Source organism: Zophobas morio, unplaced genomic scaffold (assembly GCF_036711695.1).
Source record: "Zophobas morio isolate AGI-343-1 ecotype UQ-CSIRO unplaced genomic scaffold, CSIRO_AGI_Zmor_V1 ptg000075l, whole genome shotgun sequence".
Taxonomy (NCBI): Eukaryota; Metazoa; Arthropoda; class Insecta; order Coleoptera; family Tenebrionidae; genus Zophobas; species Zophobas morio.
The window spans coordinates 1,445,962-1,469,320 of record NW_026972180.1 but is presented as its reverse complement, the minus strand read 5'-3'; the positions used below and the strand labels follow the sequence as shown (position 1 = coordinate 1,469,320).

The window sequence follows — 23,359 nt, the reverse complement described above, 5'->3', positions numbered from 1 at the left end:
TGTATTTAGTTAAGTTTCGAAAATGCCAAAAATTGGCCGAAATTTGAAGAAGGGGGGACCATTGGAAAAATTTCACTTTTAAAAAAGTTGTCTAAAAATTGTGAAAAAATTCGGGAACGTAGATCTCGACGTGCTGATTCCAAAAATATAAGATGTTGAAGGTCACGGAGCAAGATTTTCGATAAAATCACTACGAAATGCGAATTTTTGAAAATTTCCAAAAATTTCGATATTTCAACGGTCGATTCCGGAAAAACCGTGCAGTTATCAAAGAAACGAAGCGAGAATTGAGTTCCACAGCTCTAAATCTACAAGAAAATGTATTTAGTTAAGTTTCGAAAATGTCAAAAATTGGCCGAAATTTGAAGAAGGGGGGACCATTGGAAAAATTTCACTTTTAAGAAAGTCCTCTAAAAATTGTGAAAAAATTCAGGGACGTAGGTAGATCTCGACGTGCTGATTCCAAAAATATAGGATGTTGATGGTCACGGAGCAACATTTTCGAAAGAATCACTACGAAACGCGAATTTTTGAAAATTTCCAAAAATTTCGATATTTCAACGGTCGATTCCGGAAAAACCGTGCAGTTATCAAAGAAACGAAGCGAGAATTGAGTTCCACAGCTCGAAATCTACAAGAAAATGTATTTAGTTACGTTTCGAAATTGTCAAAAATTGGCCGAAATTTGAAGAAGTGGGAAAATTTCACTTTTAAGAAAATGTTCTAAAAATTGTGAAAAAATTCAGGGACGTAGATCTCGACGTGCTGATTCCAAAAATGTAGGATGTTGATAGTCGTGGAGCAACATTTTAGAAAAAATCACTACGAAATGCGAATTTTTGTAAATTTCTAAAAATTTCGATATTTCAACGGTCGATTTTGGAAAAACAAATTGCTAATCCCAACACGCCTTTTCTCCAGTTAATTCGGATTATCGAGGTTCTACTGAACATTGAATATTTCGCGAAAGAGGAAGAAAGAAAGAGGCGAATCAAGGGAAAATCCATGAATTTTAATACAACTGTAATCGCGTTGGGTAAATCCCATCTGAATCTTCGACTCCTCTATCCCAGCGTAAAATCCACATGTAAACCAAACCAACTGGTTGTCCTTCGGCACGCTATATCTTCGCCGAAATCACAGCCCGAAACATAATATTCTGCTTTGAACAGTTAACCGGCTTGCAGTTCGTTGTCCCACGTCCATGAATGTACTCACTGTCCACTGTCGACTATCTCAAGCAAGGAATTTATTTCACAATATGTGTGCCGTCCCAGTTCTTGTAGTGTGAGTGATGATGAACCTGGAAAACCCAATTCAGCCGACAGAAGTCGGAAAAGCATAATTTTAATTCAGTGGTGTTGTATTGTGCAAGCTTAAATGTTCCCTGCTGTGTCCAGTTTTTCGCTTCTTTGTTTAGCGTCGTTGTTGTATTCTAGTCATGTAAAATCGGAAAACGTCACCGTCGACTATTTTCTTACATTAATAAACTCAAGACAGACATCATGGAAAGCTGGAAAACACTTCGTAGGAAATTTTACCGTGAAGACGCTCACTCGTTCAAATGTGCGAATCTTCCTGCGACGTGAATCGTATGTTCCGGACAAACCCTGCAACCTGGAAGATGTCCAGATTCCAGAAAGCTTTGATGCTAGGACGCACTGGCCGGAATGTAGCGACGTTATTGGGAGGGTAGAGAATCAGGGACAGTGCGAAGCTTGCTGGGTGAGTCAAAATAATTAAATGAAATATATAAACCAATTGATAACTATAAAAATTTGTAGGCTTTTGCTGCAACGAGTGTCATGTCAGACAGACTGTGCATTAAAACAAATGGAAGAGTTAAATTTCAATTTTCTCCACAAGATCTTGTGTCGTGTTGTTCCTACTGTGACAGCGGGTGTACTGTTGGGGTGTCGTCAAAGGCCTGGCATTATTATGCAAACCATGGAATTGTTTCTGGAGGAGGCTTCAATTCTTTCCAGGTAAAGGCAAAAACTCGAAAGTACTTTTTTTAATGTTACCTTTTAGTTTAAAGTGGTTGTCTGTTTGTCGATTTTTATTACACAAGTAATATCCGAAATTATCGAACCGGTTGTTGCCAAATTTTGTATGTTAGAAGTATTATGTAGATAGTAAAATGCTGACCAAATTTTATAATAATAAATGTTATTGTCACAGTCACACACCTCAGTCGTGACATTATTTAAACTATATGAAGTAACGTATTCCTCCATTTGTAGTTTGTGAATCTGAGTTTTTAGTTTAGGTAGCCAAATTTTGGAAAAAAAAATCAAAATTGTGAAGCATTTTTTAACAATTTTTCAATTTCTCAATTTTTAGATTTTTCTGCTTTTCGATTTCTTAATTTTGATATATTTCTGGTTTGTCCCTAAGTTTTCCATTTCCCGATTAACCGATTTTTCAATTTTTCGATTTTCCAGTTTTTCAATTTCTTGGTTTCTTGATTTTTCAATATTTGTTTTGGAAATTTTTAATATCTCAATAATTCATTTTTTTGGTTTTTCGATTTTTCGACTTGCCGATTTTTGGATTTTTTCGAGAATTCGGTTTGGTAATGTTTCAATTTCTCAATTTCTCGTTTTTTTTGATTTATCAGTTTTTCGTTTTTTATACGTTTTTCGATTTTACGATTTTTTGATATTTCGATTTCTCGATTTTAAAATTTTGTAATATGTCAATGTTTCGATTTTTCAAATTTTCGATTTCTCGCATCTCGGTTTTTCGATTTTTAAAGTTTTTGAATTTTTTAATTCCTCGATTTTTCAGGTTTTTGATGGCTCAACTCTTCAACATTTCAATTTTGGAAAATTTTCAATTCCTACATTTTTCAGTTTTTCGATTGTTCAATTTTTCAATTCTCGATTTCTCGATTTACCGAGATTTCAGTTTTACGAGTTTTCGAAAGTTCAATTTCGCAGTCTTTCGACTTTTCAGTTTTTTGATTTTCGATTTTTCGAGATCTCAATTTTTCCATTTCTCGATTTCACGATATTTTCATATTCCAGTTTTTCGTTTTTTCTTTTTTGATATTTCGATTTCTTGATTTCTCAATCTTTCGATTCCTCTGTGTTTCCATATTTTAATTATTCGACTTCTTTAATTTTAGATTTTTCGATTTTTCATCATCTCGGTTTTACATTTTTTCAATTTTTAGGTTTATCGGGATTTCAACGTTTCGATTTTTTGATATTTCGATTTTCTCGATTTTTAAAATTTTTAATACATATGTCAATATTTCAATTTTTCGAATTTTCGATTTGTCGCATCTCGGTTTTTCGATTTTTAAAGTTTTTGCGAATTTAGTTTTTCAACTTTTAGATTTTTCCATTTTCCATTTTTCCAATTTTTCAATTTTTCGATTTTTAAAACGTGTCGACATTCCAATATTTCAGTTTTGTGATTTTTTAATTTTGGCGTTCCTAAGTTTTCAGTTTTTCGATTTTTCGATTTCTCAATTTTTAGAGTTTTTCTGATTTTTCCATTTCTTGATCTCTCGACTATTCGGTGTTCGATTTCTCGACTAAAGTTTTCGTTTTTCATTTCCTTAATTTTTCGATTTTCCAATTTTTCGGTTTCTCGATTTCTTAGGTTTCAGTTTTTAAAATTTTTTGATTTTTTCAAAATTTTATATTTTTCGAATTTTTAGTTTATCGATGTCAGTATTTCGTTATTTCATTTGAGGTTTTTTAAGATTTCGTTTTATTAAATTTTAGATTTTTCGATTTTAAATTATTCAGTTTTTGTGTTTTTCATATTTCTTGATCTTTCGACTTTTCGACGTCTCGCTCTTGGGCATTTCAAAATTTTGAATTTTAATATTTTTCATTTTCAATTTTTCAGTTTTTAGCTCTTTCAATTTTTCAGTTTTTCGATTTTTCAATTTCTCAATTTCTCGTTTTTTTGATTCCTCAGTTTTTCGGTTTTTTTTTACATTTTTCGATTTTACGAATTTTTCATAATTCGATTTCTCGCATCTCGATTTTTCGATTTTTAAAATTTATGAATTTTTCAATTCTTCGATTTCTCGACTTACCGAGATTTCAATTTTTCGATTTTTTGTGTTTTGTCTTTTTGATGTTTCGATTTATTGATTTTTCAATCTTTCGTCTCTTCAATGTTTCAATATTTTAATTTTTCGATTTTTTTGAACGTTAGATTTTTTGATTCCTCGATTTTTCAATTATTCGATTTTTGTATTTTTCAGTATTTCTAATTTTAAATTTTTTGATGTTTCGCTGTCGCGCTTTTTCAATTTTTCAACGTCTCGGTTTTAGATTTTTTCAATTTTTGGATCGTTCAATTTTTCGGTTTTGCAATTTGTTGAATTTTCGAATTATTAATTGTTTTAAATTTAAAATTTTTCAATTTCTCTATTAACTTTCACGATCTTTTCACGTTCCAGTTTTTCATTTTCTTGAGAAATTGATTTTTCGATTTTCCAATTTCATTGTTTCGATTTTTCACTTTAGGGATGTTTTAATTTCTCGATTTCTCGTGTTGAGATAAGATAAGAGTTCTTGCTTTATCAGTTTTTAGGTTTTTAATTTTTCGATTTCTTAAATTTTATATTTTTAATTTTTCAATTATTCGATTTTTTATGTTTCCATTTTCAGATTTTTAAATTTTAATTAGTCAGTTATTTGATTTTTCAAATTTTCACCATTTCGATTTTGGAAAATTTTCAATTTCGTCTTTTCGGTTTTCGATTCTTCGGTTGGTCAATTTTTCAATTTTTCATTTTTCCAAATTTTCAATTTTTCAATTTTGAAAATGTGATTTCTAGTTTGTCGAACTTTCAACGTTTCATTTTTTGATTTTTCAGTTTTTTATTCAATTTTTTGATTTTTCAATTTCTCGAATTTTCAATTCTTCAATTTCACGATTTTCAGATATTTCAGTTTTTCGATTTTTAGATTTCTCGATTTTTCGATTCATCGATTTTTCTCATTTTTCCATTTCTGGAGATCTCAATTTCTAAATTTTCAATTTTTCGGTTTCTCGATTTCTCAGGGTTTAATTTTTTGATTTTTTTCAAAATTTTCGATTTTATCAATATTTCGTTATTTCATTTGGAGTTATTCAATATTACGATTTTTTACATTGTAAATTTTTCGATTTCAAGTGATTCAGTTTTTCGATTTTTTGATGTTTCGATTTCTCGATTTTTCGATCTTTCAATCCTTCAATTTTTTTTTTATATTTCAGTATTTCGATTTTTTAAATTTTTATGTTTTGATGTTTCTTGACCTTTCGACTTTTCAACGTCTCGCCTTCAGGCATTTCAAATTTTTGATTTTTAATATTATTTATTTTCCGATTTTTCAATTTTTCAGTTTTTCAATTATTCATTTTTCGATTTTGGCTATTTCAGTTATTTTTGGAATTCTCGATTTTTCGTTTTGTCAATCTTTTAATGCTTCGATTTCTCGATGTTTCAGTTTTTCAAATTTTTAAATTTTTTGATATTTCCATGTCACGATTTTTCAATTTTTCAACGTCTCGGTTTTGGATTTTTTCAATTTTTCAGTTTTGAATTGTTCGATTTTTCAATATTGCGATTTCTGGACCTACCCAGATTTCAGTGTTACGATTTTTTGGGAGTTTAATTTCGCAATTTTCCGATTTTTAATTTTTTTGAATTTTCTAATTTATTATTAATGAATTATAAATTTTTTCAATTTTTCCATTAACTTACCAAATTATCGATTTTTCGAGATCTAAATTTTTCCATTTCTCGATTTCACGATCTTTTCATGTTCCAGTTTTACATTTTCTCGAAAAATCGATTTTTCGATTTTCCAATTTTTCGATGTTCCGAATTTCCACTTTGGGGATGTTTTATTTTCTCGATTTCTCGTGTTAAGATAGGGTAAGAATTTTTGATTTATCAGTTCTTCTGTTTTTAATTTTTCGATTTCTTAAATTTTCATTTTCAATTTTTCAATTATTCGATTTTTTGATATTTCCATTTTCAGGTTTTCAAATTTTAATTTTTCGATTTTTCGATTTCCCGATTTTTCAAGTTATCGATTGCTCAATTTTTCACCATTTTAGTTATGTAAAATTTACAATTTCGGGATTTTTCATTTTTTCGATTTTTTAAATTTTAGATTTTTTGACTTTTCGATTGCCCAGTTCGATTTTTCGGTTACTCAATTTTTCGATTTTTAAATTTTTTGCGAATTTAGTTTTTCAACTTTTAGAATTTTCATTTTCCATTTTTCCAATTTTCCAGTTTTTCAATTTTTCGATTTTTAAGGTGTGATTTCTAAATTGTCGACATTACGATGTTTCACTTTTTCGATATTTCAGTTTTTTAGTTTTTTTCTTTTAATTTGTTGATTGTTCAATTTCTCCAATTTTCAATTTTTCAATTTCTCGATTTTCAGAAATTTCAAGTATGTGATTTTTCAATTTTTGGCGTTCCTAAGTTTTCAGTTTATCCATTTTTCGATTTCTCGGCTGTTCGGTGTTCGAATTTTCGACTTCTCGATTTTTAAATTTTTAGTTTTTCATTTCATTAATTTTTCGGTTTCTTGATTTCTCAGGCTTTTGATATTTTTAACTTTTTGATTTTTTCAAAATTTTCGATTTTTCAAATCTTTAGTTTATGGATGTCAATATTTCGTTATTTCATTTGAGGTTTTTTAAAATTTCGATTAAATAATTTGTAGATTTTTCGATTTTAAATGATTCACTTGTTCTGTTTTTTGATGTTTCTGGATCTGACTTTTCGACGTCTCGCTTTTGGGTATTTAAAATTTTTGAATTTTAAAATTTTTCATTTTCCGATTTTCAGTTTTTTAGTTTTTAGCTTTCAATTTTTCAGTTTTTCGATTTTTCAATTTCTCAATTTCTCGTCCTTTTGATTTCTCAGTTTTCCGTTTTTTTTTACATTTTCCGATTTTACGAATTTTTGATATTCTATTTCCCAATTTTTAAATTTTTAAATACGCCAATGTTTCGATTTTTCGAATTTTCGATTTCTCACATCTCTATTTTTCGATTTTTAAAAATTTTTGAATTTTTCAATTCTTCGATTTCTCGACTTGCCGAGATTTCAAGTTTTCGTTTTTTCGATTTTTTGTTTTTTTTTTTATGTTTCGATTTATTGATTTTTCAAACTTTCGATTCTTCAATTTTTCGATTTTTTTAAAACTTTAGATTTTTCAATTTCTAGAATTTTCAATTTTCCATTTTTGTATTTGTCAATTTTTCAAATTTTTAAATTTTTTCATGTTTCGATGTCACTATTTTTCAATTTTTCAACGTCTCGGTTTTAGATTTCTTCAATTTCTCCGCTTTTGGTTTGTTCAATTTTGTTCAATTTTTCAATTTTTTGAATTTTCGAATTATTAATTGTTTTAAATTTGAAAATTTTCAATTTCTCTATTAACTTATCGAATTTTTGATTTTTCGAGATCTCAATTTTTCTATTTCATGATCTTTTCATTTTCTCGAGAAATCGATTTTTTTTTATTCTTTGATGTTTCGATTTTTCACTTTGGGGATGTTTTAATTTCTCGATTTTCGTGAGTTTTTGATTTGTCAGTTTTTCGGTTTTTAATTCTTCGATGTCTTACATTTTACATTTTCAATTTTTCAGTTATTCGATTTTACGATTTTTTGATGTTTCCACTTTCAGATTTTTCAATTTCTCGCATCTCAGTTTTAGACTTTTAAAATTTTTCGATTTTTTGATTTCTCGACATTTCGATTTTCCAATTTTTCAAGTTTTCACCATTTCAATTTTGGAAAATTTTCAATTTCTGGATTTTTGAATTTTTTAAATTTTAGATTTTTTGACTTTCTGATTGCTCAAACTTCTTATTTTTCGTCTTTTCGGATTTCGATTTTTCATTTGCTCAATTTTTCGATTTTAAAGTTTTTTGCGAACTTAGTTTTTCAACTTTTAGATTTTTCGATTTCTCGTTTTTCCAATTTTTCATTTTTTCCATTTTTAAAATGTGATTTCTAGATTGCCGACATTTCGATGTTTAACTTTTTCGATATTTCAGTTTTAGAATTTTTCAGTTTTTTGATCGAATTTTCAATTTTTCATTTTCTCGATGTTTAGATACTTTAGTTTTGTGATTTTTCAATTTATGGCGTTTCTAAGTTTTCAGTTTTTCGATTTTCCGACTTTTCGATTTATCGATTTTTCTAATTTTCCATTTTTCGATTTCTCGACTGTTTCGTGTTCGAATTCTCGACTTCACAATTTCTAAATTTTCAGTTTTTCATTTCTTTAATCTCTTGATTTTTCAATTTTTCGGTTTCTCGATTTTTCAGGTTTTAGATTTTTAAAATTTTTTGATTTTTTAAAAATTTTCGATTTTTCGATTTTTTTTTAAACTTTAGAATTTTCGATTTCTCGAATTTTCGCATATTCCATTTTTGTATTTGTCAATTTTTCAAATTTTTAAATTTTTTCACGTTTCGATCTCACAATTTTTCAATTTTTCAACGTCTCAGTTTTAGATTTCTTCAATTTTTCAGCTTTTGGATTGTTCAATTTTTCGATTTTTTCATTTTTCGAATTTTTGAATTATTAATTGTTTTAATTTTGAAAATTTTCAATTTCTCTATTAATTTATGTAATTTTTGATTTTTCGAGATCTCAATTTTCCATTTCTCGATTTCACGATCTTTTCATGTTCCAGTTTTTCATTTTCTCGAGAAATTGTTTTTTTTTTTATTTTTTGATGTTTCGGTTTTTCACTTTGAGGCTGTTTTAATTTCCCTATTTCTCATGAGTTTTTGATTTATCAGTTTTTCGGTTTTTAATTTTTCGATTTCTTAAATTTTACATTTTCAATTTTTCAGTTATTCGATTTTACGTTTTTTTTATGTTTCCACTTTTAGATTTCTCGACTTTTCGATTTCCCGATTTTTCAAGTTTTCACCATTTCAATTTTGGAAAATTTTCAATTTTTGGATTTTTAGATTTTTTAAATTTTAGATTTTTTGACCTTTCGATTGCCCAAACTTCTTATTTTTCGTCTTTTCGGATTTCGATTTTTCGTTTGCTCAATTTTTCGATTTTAAAATTTTTTGCGAATTTAGTTTTTCAACTTTTAGATTTTTCGATTTTCCGTTTTTACAATATTTCATTTTTTAGATTTTTAAAATGTGATTTCTAGATTGTCGACATTCCGATGTTTAACATTTTCGATATTTCAGTTTTAGAATTTTTCAGTTTTTTGATCGAATTTTCAATTTTTCATTTTCTCGATTTTTATATACTTTAGTTTTGTGATTTTTCAATTTTTGGCGTTTCTAAGTTTTCAGTTTTTCGATTTTTCGACCTTTCGATTTATTGATTTTTCTGATTTTTCCATTTCTCGTTTTTTCGACTGTTCGCTGTTCGAATTCTCGACTTCTCAGTTTCTAAATTTTCAGTTTTTCATTTCTTTAATTTTTTGATTTTCCAATTTTTCGGTTTCTCGATTTCTCAGGTTTTCGATTTTTTAAACTTTTTGATTTTTTCAAAATTTTCGATTTTTCGAATTTTTAGTTTATCGCTGTATTTCATTATCACGATCTTTTGATTCCTCAATATTCCATGTTTTAATTTTTCTCGATTTTTTGATGTTTCCATTATCAGATTTTTAAATTTTAATTTTTCAATTTTTTGATTCTTCGATTTCTCGCATCTCAGTGTTCGATTTCTCGACTTTTCGAATTCCCGATTTTTCAAGTTTTCACCATTTCAATTTTGAAAAGTTTTCAACTTCTGGATTTTTAAATTTTTCGATTTTTAAAATTTTAGATTTTTTGACTTTTGCTCAAACTGCCTATTTTTCGTCTTTTCGGATTTCGATTTTTCGTTTACTGAATTTTTCGATTTTTCGATTTTAAAATTTTTTGCGAATTTAGATTTTCAACTTTTAAATTTTTCGATTTTCCGTTTTTCCAATTTTTCAATTTTTCGATTTTTAAGATGTGATTGCTAGATTGTCGACGTTACGATGTTTCACTTTTTCGATATTTCAGTTTTAGGATTTTTTAGTTTTTTAATCCAATTTTTTAATAGTTCAATTTCTCCAATTTTCAATTTTTCAATTTCTCGATTTTCAGAAATTCCAGTTTTGTGATTTTTCAATTTTTGGATTTCTCGATTTCTCGATTTCTCGGGAGTTCGGGTACAAAATTTTTAGTTTTTCATTTCTTTAATTTTTCGGTTTTTCAATTTTTCGGTTTCTCGATGTCTCAGGTTTTGATTTTTTCAAAATTTTCGATTTTTCGAATTTTTAGTCGATGGGGCAATATTTCGTTGTTTCATTTAAGGTTTTTAATATTTCGATTTTTTTTTAATTCTTGATTTTTCAACGTCTCACTTTTAGGCATTTAAAATTTTTGATTTTTAAAATTTTTCATTTTCCGACTTTGCAGTTTTTTAGTTTTTAGCACTTTCCATTTTTCAGTTTTTCGATTTTTGAATTTTTCGGTTTTTGAATTTTTCAATTATTCATCTTTTGATTTTGGGTATTTCAGTTACTAGATTTTCCGAATTCTCGACTTTTCCGTTTGTCTATCTTTTAATGCTTCGATTTCTCGATGTTTCACTTTTTCAATTTCTCGGTTTTTCGATTTTTCGACAAACTTTTGGCTTTTTGATTTGCCAAGTTTTCGAAGTATCGATTTTTCAATTTTTCGGTTTTTCAAACTTCCTCTTTTTTGATGTTTCGATTTCCCAATTTTCAAATTTTTTAGTACATATTCCATTTTCGATTTAGAGAATTTTCTTTCTGACAACTCGGTTTTTCGATTTTTAAAATTTTCCAACTTTTCGATTATTCGATTTCTCAATTTTTCAAGTTTTCAGTCTCACAATTTTGCAACATTTCAATTTTGGGAATTTTTCAATTTCTTGATTTTTCAATTTTTCAATATTTAAAAAAAAGAAAAATTTCTAAATTTAAAACTTCTATTTTTACCGAATGCTTTGAAATCTTGCAGATGGTTTACAGTTATTATAAGCGTGATAAATTTTTAATCAAAATATATTTACTTATCCCCTCCAAAAAATTGATGACGTCAGCTCAAAAGTTCGCCGAATAAATCCTATCTAAAATTTATAAAATATGACGAGTCTGTACTTTTTTGCATATACAGGGTGACTCAAAAAATTAATGAATTTATTTATTCCAGGGATGCAAACCGTACCAAGAATCAGAATTCATGCAGAGCAAGAAGACAGAATGTAACAAGAGGTGTGACAACCCATCCTACGACGTGCCCTACGCTGACGACAAACATTTCGGATCCGAGTACTACATGGTAAACAAAACACCAGAATGTATCCAAAAGGAAATTCTGGAAAATGGTCCCGTCCAAGTGACAATGGGACTCTACGAAGACTTTGCATTCTACAAACAAGGTTTTTATTGCAACACAAAATATACTCGTCTGATATTTACATACTTATAAAACTTTTAGGTGTATACTTTTACACTGTCGGGAAGAGAAGAGGCTTACATTCTGTGAAAATTGTGGGTTGGGGGGTGGAAAACGGGATTCGTTATTGGCTGGCAGCAAACAGTTGGGGATGTCAGTGGGGGAATTTAAACGGATTTTTCAAAATTACGAGAGGGGTAGATGAGTGTGCCATCGAACAGCATGTTATAGCTGGACTTCCACAAGTTCCAAAACTTCCAAAACTTGATGGTTATGTCAGGACTACTGTTAAATCGGAGTTTTCCACTAGCAAAAATTTTGTATGGCCAGTAATATTGGGGGTGTCTGCATGTTTAGTAATAATAACATTGTTAAGTATAGTATTTCATGACAGGATAAAAAATCTAGTCCCAAAATATTTTCGATTTAGCTGACAATGAGTTATTAAGTGTGATTATACTATAAGTAAATTATATTAAGTTATTACTACTTATAATGCCATATGTACACTGTACAATGTGCCTTAAGAATTATTTAAATAAATTCAACAATTTTTTATAATTTTGTCTTGTGATTTCTGTGTTTTAAATTTATTAATAAAGAAATTAGTATTAAAATATTACAAAATTAAATAGTTAAGTTAGTTAATAAATATTATTATTATTATTAAAATTATTATAATACATATATGTATAACTTCCTTCGTCTTTTAAGCCCAACCAGTACACAATTATACAATTTTTTTGTTATTTTTGTTTTTATGGGGAAAAAATCCATAAAAATATAAATCAAAATATCGAGAAGTTGAAAAATAGTAAAATTCGAATAAAAAGTCCAAAAACTGAAAAATGTAAAATTTAAGAACTCGAAAAATAAAACAATCGAAAAAATGGAAAATCGAAACAATGAAAAATCGAGATTTTGAAAAATTCTCAGACTGAATTTCTAAAAAATTGAAAAATCTAAAAGTTGAAACATCGAGAAATCGAAACATGAAAAGATCGAGAAATCGGAAAATGAGTTATTAAATCGAAAAATTAATTATTGAAAAATTGAGAACTTTGAAATTAAAAAAATTGATAACTAAAAATTTTAAAAAACAAAAAAAATGAAAAACTGAAACAAATTATTATAAATCGGTACTCCGAAATATTAAAAAATCCCAAAACTGAGATCGAAAATTTGAGCAATTGATAAGAGAGAGAAAAATCTAAAATTTAAAAATCTATGGATTGGAAAATCCCAAAACTGTCACATCAAAAAATTGATAAATCGATTAATTGAGAAATTGAAAATTCGAGAGCTGGAGAAATGAAAAAATAAAAATCGATGAATCGAAAAGTCGAAAAATCGTAAAACTTAGGAACGTCAAAAATCCAAAAAAAGAATAAAAATAATGAAAAATCCAAAAATTGAAAATTGAGCAATTTGAAAAATTTCAAAATTTACAAAAAGAAAAATCGAAAAATTAAAATATAGTAAAATTAAAGAACCGAAAGACTGAAAAATCGAAAATTTTAGACATTGAAGAATTGAAAAATCCAAAATCTGAGAATTCGAAAAATTGAAAAATAGGAAAATCGGAAATTATGAAGTGAAAAACCGAAAAATAGAGAAGTCGAGGAAACGAAAAATTAATAATTGAAAAATTGCGAACTTTCAAATTAAAAAATTGATAAATTAAAAAATCGGAAAATCAAGAAATTGAATAATCGAATAATCGACACATCGAAATCTCGACAAATCGAGAAGTTGAAAAAATGAAAAATCAAAACACTGAAAAATTGAAAAATCAAAAAACCGAAAACTTGAAAAATCGAATACATAATAAAAAAATGAAAAAAAAAAATGAAAAATCTAAAACGAAACAACGAAAAAATTGAAAAATTTAAAATCGGTAAATTTAATATAACCAAAAATTTAAAAAAAAATCGAGAAATTGAAAAATGCAACGTTTGAGAAATTCGAGAAATCCAGAAAACAAACATCGAAAAGTCGGGAAAACGAGAAATGGGAAAATAAAAATCCATGAATCGAAAGGTCGAAAAATCGAAACTTAGGAACGCCAAAAATTGAAGAAAGAGTAAAAAAATTGAAAATCGAGAAATTTGAAAAAAAAAGAAAAATCAAAAATTTAAAAAAATCAATAAATTGAAAAACCAAGAACCTAGAAAATCGAAAAAAAGGAAAATTGGAACGTCGAAAAATGTAAATGTAGAAATTTGAAAATTTTCAAAACCGAGAAATTGAAAAATCGAAAAATCAAAAAAATTCAAAATGGACAAAAAAAAATTGAAAAATGTAAAATTCAAAAATTCGAAAAATTGATAAACCAAAGAACTGAAAATTCTAGAAATCGAAACACCTAAAATTTAAAAGATCGAAAATTAAAATATAGAAAAATTGGAGAACCGAAAGACCGAAAAATGGGGAAATCGAAACATCAAAAATCTTAAATCGAAAAATCTAGAATATAAAAAATCAAAATTTTGGAAAATCTCAAAACTGACATCAAAAAATTCATATATCGATAAATCGAAAAATTGAAAAATTTGGAAATCGAAAAATTAATGAATTGAAAAACCGAAAAATCGAGAAGGCGAGAAAACGACCATCGAAAAATCAAAAACTGAGGCACGCCAAAAATCAAAAAAAAAAAACAAAAACTTGAAAAATCGAAAAATTACAAGAAATTTCAAAAATTTCAAATTCAACAAGCAGAAAAATTTGAATATTAAAAACTCAGAAAATCGAAAAATTGAAGTATACTAAAATGGAAGAATGGAAAGTCTGAAAAATCGAGAAATCGAAATTTTGAAAAATTGAAAAATCCGAAGTCAGAAATAGAAAAATTTTAAAATAGGAAAATGGAAAATTGATAAATGAAAAATTGAGAACTTTAAAATTAAAAAACTGAAAAACCGAAAAATAAAAAATTTTAAATATCAAAAAATTGGAAACGAGGCATCATAAATTTGAAAAATCTAAAATTTAAAAATTCGAAAAATTGAGAAATCGAAAAATCGAAGAACTAAAAATTAGAGAAATCATTGATAAATCGATAAATCGGAAGATTGAAAATTGAAAATTGCCAAGACTGAGAAATCGAAGTCGATACAGCGAAATCTGAGAAATCGAAAAATTAATGAAATGCAAAACTGAAAAATCGAAAAGTCGGGAAAACAAACATCGAAAAGTCAAAAAATGGAGAAACAGGAAATCAAAAATTAACGAAATGACAAACCGAAAAATCGAAAAATTAATAATTGAAAAATTGAAAACTTTAAAATTAAAAAATAAAAAATAAATCGAAAAATCTGAAAATCGGAAAATTGAACACACTGAAATCTTGACAAATCGACAAGTTGAAAAATTGAAAAGTTGAAAAAGAAAAAATTGTAGAACTTAGAAAAATTGAAAAATCGAACAGGTACACAATCAAACATTAAAAAAAAAACAAAAAAGTGAAAAATCTAATTCTGAGACGTCGAAAGATCGAGAAATCGAAATAACAGGAAATTGAAAAATTTTAAATCGATAAATCTAAAATTTAAAAAATGGAAAAACTGGAAACTCCTAAACTGAAATATCGCAAAAATTGATAAATCGGTACTTCGAAAAATTGAAAAATTCCAAAACTGAGATTGAAAAATTGTGTAATCGAGAAACTGAAAAGTCGAAAAATAAAAAAATAAGAAAATTGAAAAATCAAAAACCTGGAAAATCTAAAAATTGGAAAACTGAAATATTGGAAAATGAAACGTCGACAAATAAAAATCAAGAAATTTGAAACTTTTCAAAATCGAGAAATTGAAAAATCGAAAAATCAAATAATTGAAAAGGAAACAAAAAAAACTGAAAACTGGAGAACCCACATCAAAATTCATAAATCGAAAAATCGAAAAATTGAAAATTCCCAGGACTGATCGAAAAATTGAGAAATCGAGAAATTAATGAAAAGAAAAACCGAAAAATCGAGAAGGCAAGAAAACAAACATCGAAAAATCAAAAACTTAGGAACGCCAAAAATAAAAAAAAATGAATGAAAAACTTGAAAAATTCAAAAATTAAAGTCTGTGAAGTAGAAAAATTAAAACATAGGAAAATCGAAAATTAATGAAGTGAAAAACTGAAAAATCGAAAAGTCGAGAAAACGAAAAATTAATAATTTAATAATTGAAAATATTAAAATTAAAAATGACTGAAAAATCGAAAAATCCAAAAATTGGAAACGAAACATCAAAAATTGAAAAATCTAAAATTTAACAATTCGAAAAATTGAGAAATAGAAAAATCGAAGAACTAAAAATTCGAAAAATCATTGATAAATCGATAAATCGAAAGATCAAAGAATGAAAATGCCCAAGACAGAGAAATCGAAGTCGATACAGCTAAAATTTAAAAAGTCGAGAAAAAAATTAATGAAATGCATAACCCAAAAATTGAAAAGTAGAGAAAACGGAAAATTACAAACGCCAAAAATCGAAAAAAGAACCACAAAATTTAAAATCGGAAAATTAAAATTTGTAAAAATCAGAAAAATTGGAAAATCCATAACCGAGACGTCAAAAAATCGAAAGATCGAGCAAGCGAAACCACAAAATATTGAAGAACATAAAATTTAAAATCGGAAAAATTGACAAATCGAGAGATTAAAATATCAAAAAATCGAAAAAGTGAAAAATTTAAAGTCGAAAATTCAAATACAGAAAAAATTAAACATTGAAAAATTCCATAATTCAGATTGAAAAATTGAGAAATCGAGAAATTGAAATGTCGAAAAATCAATAATTTAAAAAATTGAAAAATTGAAAAATCAAAAACCTGGAAAATCGGAACATGAGAAAACTGTAATAAGGGAAAATTGAAACGTGGGAAAGTTGAAATCGAGGAATTTGAAAATTTTCAAAATCGAAAAATCGAAGAAACAAAAATTTTAAAAATCAAAATATTGAAAATGAAACATTAAAAAATTGGAAAATTTAAAATTTAAAAATTCGAAAAATTGGAAATCGAAGAACTGAAAATTCGAGAAATTGAAAAATTTAAAATTTAAAAAATCGAAAAATTAAAATATAGAAAAATTGGGGAACCAAAAGACTGAAAAATCGAGAAATCGAAACATTACAAAAATTTTAAATTAAAAAATCTAATATTTAAAATATCGAAATACGTTTGTATTAAAAAATCCCAAAGTAAACATATCAAAAAACTGATAAACCGATAAATCGAAAAATCGAAAAATTGTAAATTCCCAAGTCTGTGACTCAAAAATTCCGAAATCGAGAAATCGAAGTCGAAATCCAAAGTCTGAGAAATCGAAAAATTGAAAAATTAGAAAGTCGAAAAATTAATGAAATGAAAAACCGGAAAATTGAAAATCGACAAATTTGACACATCTCTAAACAAAAAATTTTCAAAATCAAAAAAATTGATAAATCCATAATGGAGACGTGGAAAAATAAAAAAATCGAGAAATCGAAAATAACCACAAAAAATTGAAAAATTGAAAATTAAAAAATCGTGGAAAAATCGAAGAACTGAAATATCGAGAAATCTAAAAATTTTAAATTTAAAAATTCGAAAATTTCAAAAACTGAAAAATCTAAAAAAAAATTGGGCAAACGAATAACTGGAAAATCGAAAAATTCAAGAATTAAAAAAAAAGAAAAATCTCAAAACTGAAATTACGAAATATTGAGAAGTGGAAAGCTAAAAAATTGAGAAATCTACAAGCCGAAAAATCAAAAATTCCATACATTGAGAAGTCGACAATTGTTATTAGGTAGTACCATTTTTTCGAAAAATGTCTAAAACACAATTTGAGGACTGTCACTTTCACCGCCAAATACGAGGACTAATGGAGCGAGCGACATCTACGATTCAGAAGGTGCATCTAGCGGCAAAATAGAGAGCTGTCCCTGCAGAGACATCTAGTGGCGAAAAGCATGAAACAAGCACACTTTGCACGGACGCATACTTCCTGGGAGCATACTGCGCAAGGTTTTGCGCATCATGCGCATGCTTTTATACTCTAATTGTGTTCGACTGTACTTTAAGAGCGAGGGAAGACAAGAAATTTAAAAAATCATAAATATTTTTTTATATTACATTATTATTTATACTTGTTTAAGGCACAAACAGGAACCTGATGCGAGTAAATTGGGTACGAAACGTTTCACTGGTGTGCATCAATGCATTTTCACTATACTTTCCAATCGTGTTTCATTCAAAAGCTGATTTTTGGTAAGGACAATTATTCTGTTACAAAATTAACTATCTGAATTTAATATTTAAACATAACTTTTCAGTAAGAGTGCAACGATTTAGAAAACTTTACAAACTTCGAATCGATAGCAACGCTTCAAGCAGCAACAACATCTCCCAAGCGAAAAATTTCGCTTCAGAAATTCCTGATCAGGCTATCGTTTGTACGCGTAAGTGATACAGGGTAATAATGACGTATTTTACCTGCATGACCTTATTATTCACATAAAATGACATGTTGAGATTGTGAGTATAAAACGCTGGCAATAATTCAGTGTTCGTGATGGTCGTACAAGATCAATCAGGACGCCGAAGCGAGCAACTTACCTAACATCAAATAACTATAACAGCACGCAAACTATTTGCAATTTTTATACCTTAAAGTTATGGCAGAACGGGGCTCATAATTCAACAAAATTAATAACAACAACGGGTGTATCAGCGAGGACCGAAAGAATTTTTTGTGTCACGCAGTGGGACACGGCGGGGGGGCTAATCTAGATTTCTGATAACGGCCGATAAATTTTGCTTAATTTGCTAGTTAATAAAATGAAAGAAGGAAGTGGGGTGGGCCGCATTTCTTTATTTAGTAGTTTTAAGCGGGTGTTGGAGGAAGCCGCTAAATAGAAAAAGAAGATATTAGAATTTTATCTTTGCAGGAGGCCGTTTTTGTTGCTTAAATTGCCATTTTACATGTCGTTATCTTGATTTAATTTCTGTTTTCTTTTGAATCGTGCACTGGCACGAATTACGTGAAATTGTTGTTTGTATTACAAGCAAGGAAAGCGGACTTTTCCTCCCCCTTCAGGTAGTTACTGTTATTTCATTTGTATTGCACTATATTTATGTATGTTTATGTCTAATTTTATGCAGGTTATGTTGTTTTGGAAAAAAAAAATGCAAAAACAAGTCAAGTCTTTTATTTTACTTTCCGTCTTACGTCAAATTTGTAAAAGTTATGACGTCATCAGTTATTTTTTTTAAATGATAGGCTATGATTTTGATCGGGTTATTTCATAAAGCTTATTTTTTTCCGATTTAAAAAGAAATTAAAAACATGTCTTTGAGTGTCGTGTTGTTTTAAGATTACCATGTGTATTAAGAAAAAAAGGCAAAATTTCGAAAATTTCGTTGAAAATTGGTCGAAAATCGGTGGTATTTTGCATATTTTTGTATATTTCAAGGACAATTCTGGAAAAACAATTGGAGTTATCGAAGAGATGAAAGCGGATATGACTTCTGCGGCCCGAAATCTACAAGAAAATGCATCTAGTGAAATTTCGAAAATTTTGTTGAAAATTGGTGGGAAATTGGGGTTTTTTGCATATTTTTGAATAATTCAAAGGACGATTCTGGGAAAACTATTGGAGTTATCGAAGAAATGAAAACGGATATGACTTCTGCGGCCCGAAATCTACAAGAAAATGTATTAAGTAAAATTTCGAAAATTTTGTTGAAAATTAGTGGGAAATTGGGGTTATTTTGCATATTTTTGAATATTTCAAAGACGATTCTGGGTTAACCATTGTAGTTATCGAAAAAATGAAAACGGATATGACTTCTGCGGCCCGAAATCTACAAGAAAATGTATTAAGTGAAATTTCGAAAATTTTGTTGAAAATTGGTGGGAAATTTGGGTTATTTTGCATATTTTTGAATATTTCAAAGGAGGATTCTGGGAAAACCATTGGAGTTATCGAAGAAATGAAAACGGATATGACTTCTGCGGCCCGAAATCTACAAGAAAATGTATTAAGTGAAATTTCGAAAATTTTGTTGAAAATTGGTGGGAAATTGGGGTTATTTTGCATATTTTTGTATATTTCAAAGCACGATTCTGGAAAAACCATTGTAATTATCGAAGAAATGAAAACGGATATGACTTCTGCGGCCCGAAATCTACAAGAAAATGCATTTAGTGAAATTTCGAAAATTTCGTTGAAAATTGGTGGGAAATTTGGGGTTATTTTGCATATTTTTGAATATTTCAAAGGACGATTCTGGGAAAACCATTGGAGTTATCGAAAAAATGAAAACGGGTTTGACTACTGCGGCCCGAAATCTACAAGAAAATGTATTAAGTGAAATTTCGAAAATTTTGTTGAAAATTGGTGGAAAATTGGGGTTATTTTGCATATTTTTGAACATTTCAAAGAACAATTCTGGGAAAACCATTGGAGTTATCGAAAAAATCAAAACGGATATGACTTCTGCGGCCCGAAATTTACAAGAAAATGTATTAAGTGAAATTTCGAAAATTTTGTTGATAATTGATTGGAAATTGGGGTTATTTTGCATATTTTTGAATATTTCAAACGACGATTCTGGGAAAACCATAGGGGTTATCGAAGAAATGAAAACGGATTTGACTTCTGCGGCCCGAAATCCACGAGAAAAACCGTTTAGTTAAATTTCGAAAATTTTGTTGAAAATTGGTCGAAAATTGGTGGTATTTTGCATATTTTTGTGTATTTCGAAGGACGATTCTGGAAAAACCATTGGAGTAATCGAAGGAATGAAAGTGGATGTGACTTCTGCGGCCCGAAATCTACAAGAAAATGTATTAAGTGAAATTTCGAAAATTTTGTTGATAATTGATTGGAAATTGGGGTTATTTTCATATTTTTGAATTTTTCAAAGGACGATTCTGGGAAAACCATTGGAGTTATCGAAAAAATGAAAATGGATATGACTTCTGCGGCCCGAAATCTACAACAAAATGCATTAAGTGAAATTTTGAAAATTTTGTTGAAAATTGGTGGGAAATTGGGGATATTTTGCAAATTTTGAATATTCAAAGGACGATTCTGGGAAAACCATTGCAGTTATCGAAGAAACGAAAACTGCTGACTTCTGCCGTCCGAAATCTACAAAAAAATGCAATTAGTGAAATTTCGAAAATCTTGTTGAAAATGGGTGGAAAATTCTGATTATTTCGCATATTTTTGAATATTTCAAAGGACGATTTTAGGAAAACCATTAGAGTTATCGAAGAAATGAAAGCGGATATGACTTCTGCTGCTCGAAATCTACAAGAAAATGGATTTAGTGAAATTTTGAAAATTTCGTTGAAAATTGGTCGAAAATTGGTGGTATTTTGCATATTTTTGTATATTTGAAAGGACGATTCGGGAAAAATCATTGGAATTATGGAAGAAATGAAAACGGATATGACTTCTGCCGCCCGAAATCTACAAGAAAATGCGTTTAGTGAAATTTCGAAAATTTCGTTGAAAATTGGTCGAAAATTGGTGGTATTTTGCATATTTTTGTGTATTTCGAAGCACGATTCTGGAAAAACCATTGGAGTTATCGACGGAATGAAAGCGGATATGACTTCTGCGGCCCGAAATCTACAGGAAAATGCATTTAGTGAAATTTCGAAAATTTTGTTGAAAATTGCTGGGAAATTGGGGTTACTTTGCATATTTTTGAATATTTCAAAGGACGATTCTGGGAAAACCATTGAAGTTATCGAAGAAATGAAAACGGATATGACTTTTGCGGCCCAAAATCTACAAGAAAATGTATTAAGTGAAATTTCGAAAATTTTACAGAAAATTGGGGAAAATTGGGGTCATTTTGCATATTTTTGAATATTTCAAAGGACGATTCTGGGAAAACCATTTGAGTTATCGAAGAAATGAAAACGGATATGACTTCTGCGGCCCGAAATCTACAAGAAAATGCATTAAGTGAAAATTCGAAAATTTTTTTGAAAATTGGTCGAAAATTTTTATTTTGCATATTTTTGTGTATTTCGAAGGACGATTCTGGGAAAACCACTGGAGTTATCGAAGAAATGAAAACGGATATGACTTCTGCGGCCCGAAATCTACAAGAAAATGTTATAAGTGAAATTTCGAAAATTTTGTTGAAAATTGTTTGGAAATTGGGGTTATTTTGCATATTTTTGTATATTTCAAAGGACGATTCTGGGAAAACCACTGGAGTTATCGAAGAAATGAAAACGGATATGACTTCTGCGGCCCGAAATCTACAAGAAAATATATTAAGTGAAATTTCGAAAATTTTGTTGAAAATTGTTTGGAAATTGGGGTTATTTTGCATATTTTTGTATATTTCAAAGGACGATTCTGAAAAAACCATTGGAGTTAACGAAGAAATGAAAGCTGATATGACTTCTGCGGCCGGAAATCTACAAGAAAATGCATTTAGTGAAATTTCGAAAATTTCGTTGAAAATTGGTCGAAAATTGGTGGTATTTTGCATATTTGTGTATATTTCAAAGGACGATTCTTGAAAAACCATTGGAGTTATCGAAGAAGTGAAAGTGGATATGACTTCTGCGGCCCGAAATCTTCAAGAAAATGCTTTTAATGAAATTTCGAAAATTTCGTTGAAAATTGGTCGAAAATTGGTGGTATTTTGCACATTTGTGTATATTTCAAAGGACAATTCTGGAAAAACCATTGGAGTTATCGAAGAAATGAAAGCGAATACGACGTGTGCTGCCCGAAATCTACAAGAAAATGCATTCAGTGATATTTCGATAATTTTAATGAAAATTGGTCGAAAATTGGTGGTATTTTGCATATTTTTGCCTATTTCCATGGACGATTCTGGAAAAACCATTGGAGTTATCGAAGAAATGAAAGCGGATATGACTTCTGTGGCCCGAAATCTGCAGGAAAATGTATTTAGTGAAATTTCGAAAATTTTGTTGAAAATTGGTGGGAAATTGGGGTTATTTTGCATATTTTTGAATATTTAAATGGACGATTCTGGGAAAACCATTGGAGTTATCGAAGAAATGAAAACGGATATGACTTCTGCGCCCGAAATCTATAAGAAAATGTATTCAGTGAAATTTCGAAAATTTTGTTGAAAATTAGTGGGAAATTGGGGTTATTTTGCATATTTTTGAATAATTCAAAAGATGATTCTGGGAAAACCATTGGAGTTATCGAAGAAATGAAAGCGGATATGACTTCTGAGGCCCGAAATCTACAAGAAAATGCATTTAGTGAAATTTCGAAAATTTTGATAAAAATTGGTCGAAAATTGGTGGTATTTTGCATATTTTTGTCTATTTCCAAGGACGATTCTGGAGAAACCGTTGGAGTTATGGAAGAAATGAAAGCGGATATGATTTCTGCGGCCCGAAATCTACAATAAAATGCATTCAGTGAAATTTCGAAAATTTCGTTGAAAATTGGTCGAAAATTGGTGGTATTTTCCATATTTTTGTATATTTCAAAGGACGATTCTAGAAAAACCATTGGAGTTATCGAAGAAATGAAAGCGGATATGACTTCTGCGGCCCGAAATCTACAAGAAAATGCATTTTGTGAAATTACGAAAATTTTGATAATAATTGGTAGAAAAATGGTGGTATTTTGCATATTTTTGTCTATTTCCAAGGACGATTCTGGAAAAACCATTGGAGTTATCGAAGAAATGAAAGCGGATATGACTTCTGCGGCCCGAAATCTACAAGAAAATGTATTAAGTAAAATTTCGAAAATTTTGTTGAAAATTGGTGGGAAATTGGAGGGTTATTTCTCATATTTTGAATATTTCAAAGGACGATTCTGGGAAAACCATTGGAGTTATCGAAGAAATGAAAACGGATATGACTTCTGCGGCCCGAAATTTACAAGAAAATGTATTAAGTGAAATTTCGAAAATTTTGTTGAAAATTGGT

At 28.7% G+C, this 23,359-nt stretch overlaps 1 protein-coding gene across 1 annotated transcript; it reads left to right on the top strand.

Annotated features, from left to right (window-relative positions):
* The first annotated feature begins 1,148 nt into the window (after positions 1–1,148).
* LOC135143756 (cathepsin B-like) lies at positions 1,149–11,965 on the top strand. The gene is made up of 4 exons (XM_064075682.1): positions 1,149–1,725; positions 1,785–1,985; positions 11,179–11,407; positions 11,467–11,965. Exons 1-4 carry the CDS (start codon positions 1,381–1,383, stop codon positions 11,856–11,858), a joined length of 1,167 nt encoding a protein of 388 aa, XP_063931752.1. The 5' UTR covers positions 1,149–1,380; the 3' UTR covers positions 11,859–11,965.
* The last annotated feature ends 11,394 nt before the right edge of the window (positions 11,966–23,359 follow it).